This window comes from Salmo salar, chromosome 29 (assembly GCF_965601325.2).
Source record: "Salmo salar chromosome 29, fSalSal1, whole genome shotgun sequence".
Classification (NCBI taxonomy): Eukaryota; Metazoa; Chordata; class Actinopteri; order Salmoniformes; family Salmonidae; genus Salmo; species Salmo salar.
Window position 1 is genome coordinate 20,805,986 of NC_138319.1, and position 12,087 is coordinate 20,818,072.

At 47.0% G+C, this 12,087-nt stretch overlaps 1 protein-coding gene across 9 annotated transcripts in view; it reads left to right on the forward strand.

Moving 5' to 3' along the window:
* The window catches only part of LOC106590274 (uncharacterized), a 124,182-nt gene that overhangs the window by 96,975 nt on the left and 15,120 nt on the right, over nt 1-12,087 (forward strand). For 4 of the 9 annotated variants that reach the window (XM_014181093.3, XM_014181095.3, XM_014181099.3 and 1 more), the window contains 7 exons: nt 1,173-2,155; nt 2,572-2,829; nt 5,281-5,455; nt 5,682-5,744; nt 6,548-6,843; nt 8,074-8,136; nt 11,236-11,328. In XM_014181093.3, coding sequence (XP_014036568.2) covers nt 1,173-2,155; nt 2,572-2,829; nt 5,281-5,455; nt 5,682-5,744; nt 6,548-6,843; nt 8,074-8,136; nt 11,236-11,328 — 1,931 coding nt within the window. The remainder of the gene's footprint in view (nt 1-1,172; nt 2,156-2,571; nt 2,830-5,280; nt 5,456-5,681; nt 5,745-6,547; nt 6,844-8,073; nt 8,137-11,235; nt 11,329-12,087) is intronic. The other 5 variants (XM_014181096.3, XM_014181101.3, XM_014181100.3 and 2 more) reach the window with 5 other exon arrangements.

The window sequence follows — 12,087 nt, forward strand, 5'->3', positions numbered from 1 at the left end:
GTGTCACTATTGTCTTCTTGATTATTGTTATTATTATTATACTCAGTGAAAGTATCAAAGCCACAGAGTTTCTATCAGCAGATGTGACTAGGCTAATAGGCTGCCTCTCATCTCTAGCTCTGGGTGCCTGTACTATGGTGAATTAGCTGTGTCCACCCCTAAGGTTGGTCATGTCTGTGTGTCCAGCCCACAGCTGCTCAGTGTCTAATGCAGCAGGACAGGCAGGCTGGCCTTCCACACTCTCACCGCCATATTTTACGAGACAACCATACTTTACTAGGCAAGCAAAGCACCATAACACATTTGCGGTGACCAAAGGGTCTTTATAAACTACTGCCACTTTTTCTCTGTGGAGTCTGTTCTGGCCTTACTCAGAACACTTCAAGATACAGTAGGGTTGGTAGAATGAGTTCAAAGCCACACTATGTAGTAATGCAATATGTATTCCAAATGAAATGGAAGTAGTTTGTGTGTTTATCTTGTGCGCCGGTGTATGTGTATCTGCGTAGGTATGTTGGTGTATGCATACATGTCTCTGGAATGCAAAATATATTTTTTGGGGTGTGCATTTGTCTGCCCGACTGTCGGTCGGTCTGTCTGCCCGACTGTCGGTCGGTCTGTCTGTCTGCCCGACTGTCGGTCGGTCTGTCTGCCCGACTGTCGGTCGGTCTGTCTGCCCGACTGTCTGTCGGTCTGTCTGCCCGACTGTCGGTCTGTGTAGACAGTATTGAGAGATGGTCATGGTCATTGGTTATGGTTTTTCCTCAGCTCTGCTGGTTGGTTGATTGCCAGGGTCAATGGCCATCTCTAAATCAGGCTTCGCCCACAGGATAATTCCACTCCAGCCTTCCTGTGTGTCCCCAAATGTAATCAGCCTGAGCTACTGTTGATTCATTCCATTATCAAAGGTGATTCACTTGTTCAAACTTCAGCAGAGATTCATCTTTGCATGCCTTTGAGCATGACCTTGGGACTATAGGATATCGTGTGTGTGTATAGTGGTTAATCACTTCAAATGACATTAATGTCATCCGGTTTGGTCACTGCCCTGTGTGTGGTGGTACTTGAGGTCAGCAAGGCATTTGGTTCTTTGTATTGATGATGATTTCATTCACTTGATTGGTATGGTTCTAAAATATGTTGTTTGCTCTCGCTCTCTCTCTCACACACAGTCAAATCAGAGAAGATGGACAAACCAGAGAAAGAGGAGACGATGGACCACTTTGAGAAGTTAGACCAATTTGACATGTTGGATAAGCTAGGTAAAGTGGAGAAGAAGGATTCGACTGGGAAGACTGAGGCGTCAGTGAAGGTGGCATATGCAGGCCCACTGGACAAAGGAGAGAAGATGGGTAAAATGGACAAGGCAGAGAAAACGGAAAAGCTGGAGCCGGCAGAAAAGGTAGACAAAGAAGAAAAAACTGAGAAGGTGGATAAAATGGATAAGGGCGACAACACAGGCAAGGTAGAGAAAACTGACAAAGTAGAGAAGATGGACAAGGTTGAAAAGCCTGAGGAGACAGAACAGAATATTGAAAAAGTGGAGAAGACCCCAGAGAAACCGGAGACAGTGGTGAAGTTGGACACATTTGACAAGATAGAAACACAGCCTGACAAGATAGAAACACAGCCTGACAAGATGGAAACACAGCCTGACAAGGAGAAGACAGACCATGTTGGAAAGGTAACAGTAACAGCTGAGAAAGAAACAGAAAACGTTGAGAAGCCCAAAGACAACATTGAGAAGCCCAAAGACATCGTTGAGAAGCCCACAGAAAACATTGAGAAGCCCACAGACAACGTTGAGAAGCCCACAGAAAACATTGAGAAGCCCACAGACAGCGTTGAGAAGCCCACAGACAACGTTGAGAAGCCCACAGACAACGTTGAGAAGCCCACAGACAACGTTGAGAAGCCCACAGACAACGTGGAAAAGGAGGATAAGAAGCCAGAGAAAACAGTGCTGGCTGAGAAATTAGACAAGCAGGTTAAGGTGGAGAAATCGGAGAAAAAAGAGCTGAAAAGTCCTGAGAAAAAGACGGACAAGAAATCAGAGACTGCTGATAAGGCCAAAAAACCTGCAAGTAAACCCTCGACCAATGGGAGCAGTGCCACACCAAGCAAGGACCTGCCCAGTCCAGACAAGAAGACCAAGGTAGGCCACAGTCTAGATTTAAAAAGGAACATTATCAAATCATACATCACTCATGCTGCTAACGCTTTTCCTACTGCTACTTTTAAATCCACATATAGTTAGTTGTAAGATAGGACTATTGAAGTTAACTGAATGAAGTGATATCTGTCATAATCAACAATATGAAGAACAATGAAAGGATGTTGGTCTTCGTTGTTATAGTGCTGATATTAACTTGATGTAACTTAATAGAGTTTTTGTTTTTGTCAAGCTGGCAGTTCCATTTGTTGGTATTCTGTTGATTATGATTAAGGCTGCTTCTGCTGCTTTCTCCTGCTGCTGCTGCTGCTGCTGCTATCTTGTGTTTTGTTGTTTTCTTTCTCGCCTTTGTTCTTTGTTTTGCTCTTCATTTGTCTGGTGTGCCGTCCATCTCGCAGCCTGTCGCCGGGGCAACCAAACTGAGCGCCGCTAAGCCGCGGCCGAGCTCGGCAGCATCCGCTGGTGCTGCCACCCCCAAACGCCCCACCCCTTCCTCCACCTCCACCACCACCTCAGCCACCCTCCTCAACAAAAAAACGCCCGTGCCCAAGGCCCCTACCCCCACTGCTGGCCCCAAGCGGCCTTCGTCCACAGTCAGCCGACCCACATCCGCAGCCACCGCCTCCACCACTGCGCCACGTGAGGTCAAGCCCAAGGTGAGTGGCCCTGCCCTGCTTTAGGGACAGCCGCAGTCCCCTCCACCTCCATAGCCACCCCTGTGTGGCGTCTCTCTGTGTAGGGAGAAGTACCTACCACCTTCTTCTTCTCTCATAGCATTTCTTTCAACCTCCTATTCATCATCTTGCTGATCAGAAGAAGGAGCAGGTTCAGTTCTGTTTAGCATAAGTGTTAGTTCAGCTACTATGTTAATTTCCACAGGAGCTATAGACAAAGGCTCTGTCACTGCAGTGGTGCTGCTCGGAGCCTAATCTGCCTGTAATGTATCCACCTTCTAAACTTGTCTCCTAGTAAGCCCTTGTGTCCCTGGTGCTGAGTGGCCGTCCGCAGGATTACTCAGTGCAGGGTTCATAGAGGGAAGGTCGGGCTGGAGGGTAGGGGGCCAGAGGAGATGCAGCCAGCATTCATCACTCCTCCCTTGGCATTTACTAGAGAGACCCAGGGCCAACCATCAGCTCAAGGCTTCCCACACCACACCTAAGTCTCTCACCTTCAGCCGTCAGCGCAGCAGAAACACACTACAATGTACATGAAGTACAGCCACTTCTCTAACCTGCGGGTGTATTTGCCTTTAATTACATATTAAGTAGCCTTGCACGGGTCTTGGAGCCCATCTCCTGTTTCTGTAGCGTAAAGCAGCTTGATGTGCAACCCCTGGAGAGGACACTAGTCTATCGCAGAGCCTTACCCCATATCTATCTTAGTGCTAAGCAGTGATGCATCAGGTCCCATTTTTACAGTCCTTGGTATGTCTGGGCCCAGGATGGCACTCCCAACCTTCCAATCTCAGGGCTGACATTCTAACCAATAACTACATATTACACTGCTGTTTAATATTGGAGTACAGTGATACAGTCTAGGTCAAAAGAGCGGGCGACTCGAGAGATGGTAAGACACATTTGGATGAGAGAGGGAATAAATGAGGGGACGGCGCGGAAATCGAAGCTGTTTTCCATGCAAAGCCTCCCTCGGGCGGTGTATCTATGTATGGGGACATCAGACACACAGCGCATTGGCATTCTTTTTATATCCCTGGTTCCTAGTGCAATCCTTACATCAGCGCCAAGGCAACACACACCATGTTATAAATGGTGTTGATTCAGAGCCAGATCTTGCCATATGCTGTATATAAGTGGGCCTGTGCATTAACAGTAGTTGACTTTGGTTAGTTCAATTAATCAGGTGTGTTACTGGTTGGTTGGAACAATGGTCTGGACTAACACCTGCCCCGTACGTATGATAATGGCCACCCCTGTTGTACACTGAGTGTTCAAAACATTAAGAACACCTGCTCTTTCCATGACAGACTGACCAGGTGAAACCAGGTGAAAGCTATGATCCCTTATTGATGTCACTTGTTAAATCCACTTCAGTCTGTTTAGATGAAGGGGAGGAGACAGGTGAAAGAAGTATTTTTAAGCCTTGAGCCAATTGAGACAAGGGTGATTTAGAGGGTGAATGTGCAACACAAATTATTTAAGTGCCTTTGACCGGGGTATGGTAGTAGGTGCCAGGCACACCGGTTTGTGTCAAGAACTGTAACGCTGCTGGGTTTTTCATGCTCAACAGTTTCCCGTGTGTACCATGAATGGTCCACCACCCAATGTACATCCAACCAACTTGACACAACTATGGGAAGCATTGGCGTCAACATGGGCCAGCATCCCTGTGGAAGACTTTCGACACTTTCTGGAGTCCATGCCCCAATGAATTGAAGCTGTTCTGAGGGCAAAAGAGGGGATGCAACTCAATATTAGGAAGGCGTTCCTATTGTGATGTCTACTCAGTGTATGTGATGGCCCATAGTTGTTAGCGTGAACTTGGTGTTCCATACACGCTCCAGGCAGGAATTATCTGCCATTGCCCTCTAGTGGTTGACTGTTTTACTACAGGCAGTGACATTATCGCTGGTAAATTCAATTACTCTGCTTTTTTGGCTAAACAACACACGAGGGGTGAGGCAGTCTAACGTGCCCACTCTGTTGTGAAAATACCCTATAGAGCAGTGCATTGAGGGAATGCTCTTAAACACCATGGAGCCTGGCCCTTGAATGTCCTGCTTGGATATGATTGCAGAGGATTCAGTACAGGCTAGCCAGATGGCAATGAGAGAGATATCATGATAGCAATTACTTTATGAGGATTTGCTGATGTTTTTGTTGTACATCGAATACTAGATAGGCAAGTGGTTTTATAAATATAACATTATCCAACGTTCCTTTTTTTTAAGGAATGTAACATTATGCAACAAAGAGGTTCTTTGCCACAGGTTCAATGTATGAGAGCGCTATGGTGTACATTCAACCTTATATTTGTTATTAAACTCCATTACTCCATTATTTGTAACTAAATAGTGTAGCTCCCTCCTTCCTTCCCTTATCTATCTGTTTACCAAACGTCTCCCATTCCCTGTCTGTCTCTCCCTCCAGACGACCACAGAGAGGCGTCCTCTAGTGCCAAAGGCCACCGCCGCCTCCACGGCTCGAACTGCTGCCCCCAAAAACGGCACTGCAACCACGGCAACCAGTAAACCAGCCACGGCGACCCGCATGCCCCTCGCATCCCGCACTGCCGGCAGCGCACCCGCAACCAGACGCCCTCTGGGTGAGTCGCTATGCTACACACTTACACATTTTTGAACACGCGTACACACACACACAACACACACACACCGTGACCTATTGTTTTGGTGATTCAAAGTGTCTGACGTCTAGCCAGCAGGGTACCAAAATGTTTCTGCATTCCACAACGTGACTTCACTGCTTTGCCAAACAAACTTTGACAAGACAATAACAGGTTGAACTCTGATCTCTTTTGTTCTGCCTCTCAGCATCAAAGACTGACAGCAAGCCAGGAGAGGACAAGAAGCCCAGCACTCTGAAGTCAACAACGGGTACAGAAACACTCCTCCTCTCTTCTCTTCTCTTCGTCCCCCCCCCCCCCCCCTTCTCTCTGCTCTCCTCCTCCAGCGCTAGTCCTTCAGCCAGACAGCCACAGTACTGTAACACCAGTTGAGGGATTGGGGGCAGCTGTTGCACAGAGAGAGACAGAAAATGAAGAGTGACAGTGTCATGCGGGAACACACAGATGAAGCATGTAGGCCGTGACAAATTGGTGGTGAAGTCGTCGAGAGAGAGAAAAGCAGCAGAGTGTAAAAACCTCAACACAGCACACTCTGAGGATTACACTCCCCTAGTGTTGACACGAGCTGCTGACACTGGCACCAGGTCTCAACGTTGCATAACCAGCAACGCAGGCAGAAGCCGTTACCATACGCATAAAGAGGGGATGATTTCCTGATCCGAGCATGTCTTTCTGCTCAGAAATAAGACTCTTTCAGGGCGGTTTGGACGGATCTAAGACTTAAGTCTCGGCAGGGTACATTTAGTTCATCATGTGATGTCCGTTAGACATTTGGGAAGTGGGATAATAAACGTTGCAGTGCATACTGGGGTTTATGTCGCTACAGAGCAGAAAGGATACCTGCCTGATGAATGTTCCCAAAAAGGTTTTTCAAATTGTTGCTGACAGCATATTAACCATTACCTGCTCTTAATCACACAGAATGGTATGAGTAGCGAAGAGAGCAGGTCTATATCATTTCTCTGAACTGAGTTTAAGTATTTTTGCATCTAAACGGCTTCATTACCTGGTTGTTTATTGTCCTCTTTTCTCCTACTCCTCCCTCCATTCTAGCAGACTCCACCCGGCCCCGGACCAGCACCACCCGCAGCTCTATAGCTAGCACCACCAGCGCCACCCCCCGTGTCCGCCCCTCCACCACCAAACCTGCCCCCTCCTCCTCCACAGTATCAGAGAAGAAGCCGCATGTGCCCCGCGTCCCCCGTCCCACCGCCACCACCCCCACGGGCAGTGCCAACGCCACACGTACCACCTCCCGCCCAGGCACAGCCCCCGCACCAGACATTCGCAATGTGCGCTCCAAGATCGGCTCCACGGACAACATGAAGTACCAGCCCGGAGGGGGGAAGGTAAGGGGTCGTGCGTCAGTGATAGATGAGGATACCCGCATCATTTATGCGGCTACACGCTTTAATATTTCCAAGGCTTATTGGTCAGGTTGTGTTTTATACATTAGTTCTTATATTAATAAAATAGATATTGTTTCACAGATGGGCTTGTTTTACAGACAATGTCATTATGATATTGTGTAGGGCTCTGTAGTGATAGTGTTCACAGTCTAATGCAGTGGTGTCAAACATACGGCCCGGGGGTCCAATACAGTCCTTGGGTGGTTTGAGTAAAAATAAATGAACAGAACAAATCATTTTTTGGGGGAATGAACTTGATATACTTTAAAATGGCTAAACTGTAATGGGAACTGTGTAGAAATGAGAATGGACCTACATTCATACAGTTTCTTGACTGTAACCAGCTCACTAATAATCGCCGAAATGACTGTCAGGGAGCGTCGGAAAATCAAAAACGATGGATAGAGGACTATTTTTTGCTAATTTTGGCGGCACGGCAATACAACCAATTTTCAGTGCGGCCCTCCAGATCTCATTGAAGACTGAATGCTGCCCCCGGGGCAAAATTAGTTTGACACCACTGGTCTAATGATGGCTTTGCCTCCCTCAGACAGGTTATGTTCAGTAGATGAAGCCCCAGCTAACACGCTATTTTCCCATTGTGCACTTATCCTAATGCCACATCCCGTAGCATAGCTTTCCCTGTTAACAACCCCTCCTAGTTTCTTCTCCCAGACAACTGGTCCCAGCTTGTCTCATATTTTACCCTTTGCGATCCAAAATAGTTCCCAGTTAACTTCAGTGACTTCCTCCATAAATCTCCATTTGATTCAATTCACCATCTTGCACCCATGCTGACATCTCACCCCATTCTCTACATCCACCTATACACTACTTTACCTCTCACTTCCTTTTTCCTGGCTGCGACCCCTTATACATTATAAGTCCTCCTAACACGCTTTTTAGCCAGATACACTATGCCTTCACTTCTACTGTCAAGTGTCAACATAGTGGAATAACCAAGTCCAACGTTGGAATAACCAATAACAACGTTGAAAGACAAATGGTGCCACATGTTGAGCGATGGACCCCAAACTGCATGTCAAAGAAAATATCCAACAGCCCTGCTGTTTTGGATGCAGCATCAGAATAGACGAGGTAGTTCTGCGGACTCCTGCTGCCCTGTGTCCTGTGTGTTGTATTGACCCAGGGTGGGGCTTGTCTCCCCAGGTCTCTGGCAGGAGCGACGCCCTGGCCAAAGGCTCCTCCTCCAAAGAGACCAGCGAGGCCAAAGTGAGTTCACCCCCCCCCCCCATATCTACGCCTATCTCTTCAAATATCTCTCTCTTCCTCACCCTCTGTTCACTACTCTCACTTTCTGTCTCTCCCTTTGTATACGTCTCGTTATGTTGTCTCTCACCCTCTCTTTCTCTGTCAACCTCTCTCTTTCTTCTCTTCCCCTTTCTCTCTCACTCTTTGTCTCTCTATCCTCTTGTCATTTTCGTCTAAAGTGAGATACATTTCCTCCAAGCTGTTCATCTCTCCGACCTCTGTTTGTAGGTTCAAATATTGTGGTTTTACAGTTTTTTTTTATTGCCATATTTCATTGTTCACAAACACATACACTCACTCATCTCTGGTTATCCCTCATTCACTGCATGGACTGACTGACGGACAGCTGTCTAAAGGAGATGTTTAGGTGACTGACTCACCGACCAACCGACACCATACTGGTGCGCAGTGGAGACTATGTGTTTACAGCCAGACAGTTCTGGAGTTACCAACATCACCGTGAGGTTTTGTGGAAGCGGACCACACCCGAAGGAGAATCATGCGTTTGAAATACAATCGTTCTGATTTATGTTGCGTCTTAGGTTTCACCTCAAACACATTTAGTTAGGTCATTGTTTACAGTAGATATGGAAGAATGGTCAATGAGATACCAGATCGGATGGCATACCCTTGGAGGGGAGGCACACATCCGTGGTAGAGCGCTAAGCATACTAACACACTGCCTTGCTACAATCTCTCTCCTCACAAGACTTCATACAGTAACACAAGGCTAAAGCCAGACCCAGAGAGCCAGGAGACCATATTAACTATGTTGCTTGACAGCAATACGAATACTGTATATCCCTGGTTTTAAAATTGGCCTGAACCTGGAGGGCTGTGATAAGTCATTGTACAGTAGCATATGTCTGCACTGTAGTCTGGATACTGCACGGAGTATCCAGACGGAGAGACTTTCTGAGTTCTGCTCCGTCACACCCTCCACTAAAGCTCTCCATCCCCCTAATTGCCACAACATAATGATACCCAGAGGACTCCTATGGCTGTCAAGGATCTGAGCTTAAGCCTGCTACTGCCTAGTATCTGTCTGTCTGTGTATGTGTGGTTCCTTTGCTTAACCATCAGCAGTGATTTCTAACTAAGATGTCTAATGGACTGGACTGTATGAAATGTTGTCATTATCCTGTCTAAATCTAACTACTGGGTTTGTGGGTTCATGGTACCAATGTCATACAGTGAGGGCAAAAAGTACTTGATCCCCTGCTGATTCAGTATGTTTGCCCACTGACAAAGAAATGATCTGTCTATAATTTTAATGGTAGGTTTATTTGAACAGTGAGAGACAGAATAACAACAAAGAAATCCAGAAAAACCCATGTCAAAAATGTTATAAATTGATTTGCATTTTAATGAGGGAAATAAGTATTTGACCCCCTCTCAATCAGAAAGATTTTTGGCTCCCAGGTGTCTTTTATACAGGTAACGAGCTGAGATTAGGAGCACACTCTTAAAGGGAGTGCTCCTAATCTCAGTTTGTTACCTGTATAAAAGACACCTGCCCACAGAAGCAATCAATCAGATTCCAAACTCTCCAGCATGGCCAAGACCAAAGAGCTCGCCAAGGATGTCAGGGACAAGATTGTAGACCTACACAAGGCTGGAATGGGCTACAAGACCATCGCCAAGCAGCTTGGTGAGAAGGTGATAACAGCTGGTGCGATTATTCGCAAATGGAAGAAACACAAAAGAACTGTCAATCTCCCTCGGCCTGGGGCTCCATGCAAGATCTCACCTCATGGAGTTGCAATGATCATGAGAACGGTGAGGAATCAGCCCAGAACTACACGGGAGGATCTTGTCAATGATCTCAAGGCAGCTGGGACCATAGTCACCAAGAAAACAATTGGTAACACACTATGCCGTGAAGGACTGAAATCCTGCAGCGCCCGCAAGGTCCCCCTGCTCAAGAAAGCACATATACATGCCCGTCTGAAGTTAGCTAATGAACATCTGAATGATTCAGAGGACAACTGGGTGAAAGTGTTGTGGTCAGATGAGACCAAAATGGAGCTCTTTGGCATCAACTCAACTCGCTGTGTTTGGAGGAGGAGGAATGCTGCCTATGACCCCAAGAACACCATCCCCACCGTCAAACATGGAGGTGGAAACATTATGCTTTGGGGGTGTTTTTCTGCTAAGGGGACAGGACAACTTCACCACATCAAAGGGACGATGGACGGGGCCATGTACCGTCAAATCTTGGGTGAGAACCTCCTTCCCTCAGCCAGGGCATTGAAAATGGGTTGTGGATGGGTATTTCAGCACATTAAGGTCCTGGAGTGGCCTAGCCAGTCTCCAGACCTTAATCCCATAGAAAATCTGTGGAGGGAGCTGAAGGTTCGAGTTGCCAAACGTCAGCCTCAAAACCTTAATGACTTGGAGAAGATCTGCAAAGAGGAGTGGGACAAAATCCCTCCTGAGATGTGTGCAAACCTGGTGGCCAACTACAAGAAACGTCTGACCTCTGTGATTACCAACAAGGGTTTTGCCACCAAGTACTAAGTCATGTTTTGCAGAGGGGTCAAATACTTTTTTCCCTCACTGTATTGTCACTGTGCGATTGTCCGTCTATGTGCCAACAAGTATGAATGTGTCAATATGGCAGGATATCACCGAAGTGAATTTTAAACGGCGACATTAACTTCAGCCATTCACTTAAGCCCATTAAAAGGGCATACAGTATGCATAGCAACATCATAATTGAGGCAGTCAGACACAGTTTTAGTAATTATCACTGTAACAACACACGTTAGCACCAACATACAATACATTACAGGTGAAACCATCACCGTGATAATACATTCACATGCCTGTTTCAATAATCTATTTTAATACCGCAGCAATTGAGCATCTTCAAAGGGCAGGTGTGGATGTGGGACCCGCATGCGTGTGTCAATAGACGTCTGTGTGTGGCCTCTAGATGCTTCTGCGCTCCTCTCTTCCTTCCTCGTCACAGCCCGCCCTCACCCGACCCTCCCTCTAACCCTAACCCCCACAGTGAATCTACTCTTCCTCTCTGCCTGCTCTATGCTGTGTTTGTAGGTTCAGATAGTCTCCAAAAAGCTGGACTTCAGCCACGTCACCTCACGCTTGGGTTCCAAGGACAATATCAAGCATGTTCCTGGTGGAGGGAAGGTTAGTACCGGATTGTGGCTTAGCTTGAATGGCCCCCAACCCTACACAGCCGACCGCACGTCATGACCGCTAAAGAGCTCGGGGCGGGGGGGTTATCTTCTGAAGACTCCACTGGAACAGGCTGAACCTCACTCATACAAAAAAATAAGAACTTCTGCAGACCTCAAAAGGTCTGAGTCACGGTTCTATCATTGACAAATTTGGTTCTAGTCTAGGAAATGATACAGTGCTGCCCCCTTTTGGCACTGGCACGGTCACTGCCTGAAAGCATCGCGCCTGCCGAATGACACCACTGAACGCTTTTAAGACGTCACTCTTAATCACCGTTTTTTTTTTGGGGGGGGGGCTTGGCAATAAGAGGCTGTTGTGTGATGTGGGTTTTGGACAGCATGGTATCTCTAGCTAACCCTCCTCCGTAGTACCTGCTACTGCCCATGGCTTAGACCAGTGTTTCCCAACTCCAGTCCCTCCAACAGCACACATTTTTGTTGTAGCCCCAGATAAACTCACCTGATTTAACTCATTGAGAGCTTGATGATTAGTTGACAAGATTAGTTGCCAAGCTTTTCCGGGGCTACAGTTGGGAAACACTGGAGTTGGGAAACACTGGCTTAGACTCTCCCTGTCGCTGTTTCTAACTCACTCAACACCAATCAAACACCACCCTTACCTGTCTGACCTCTGACCTGCCCAGACACTCAACTCTGATTGGCTCTCCATGCAGACTTCCTCCTTTGATTGGTTGTGCTCTTGCTGCTA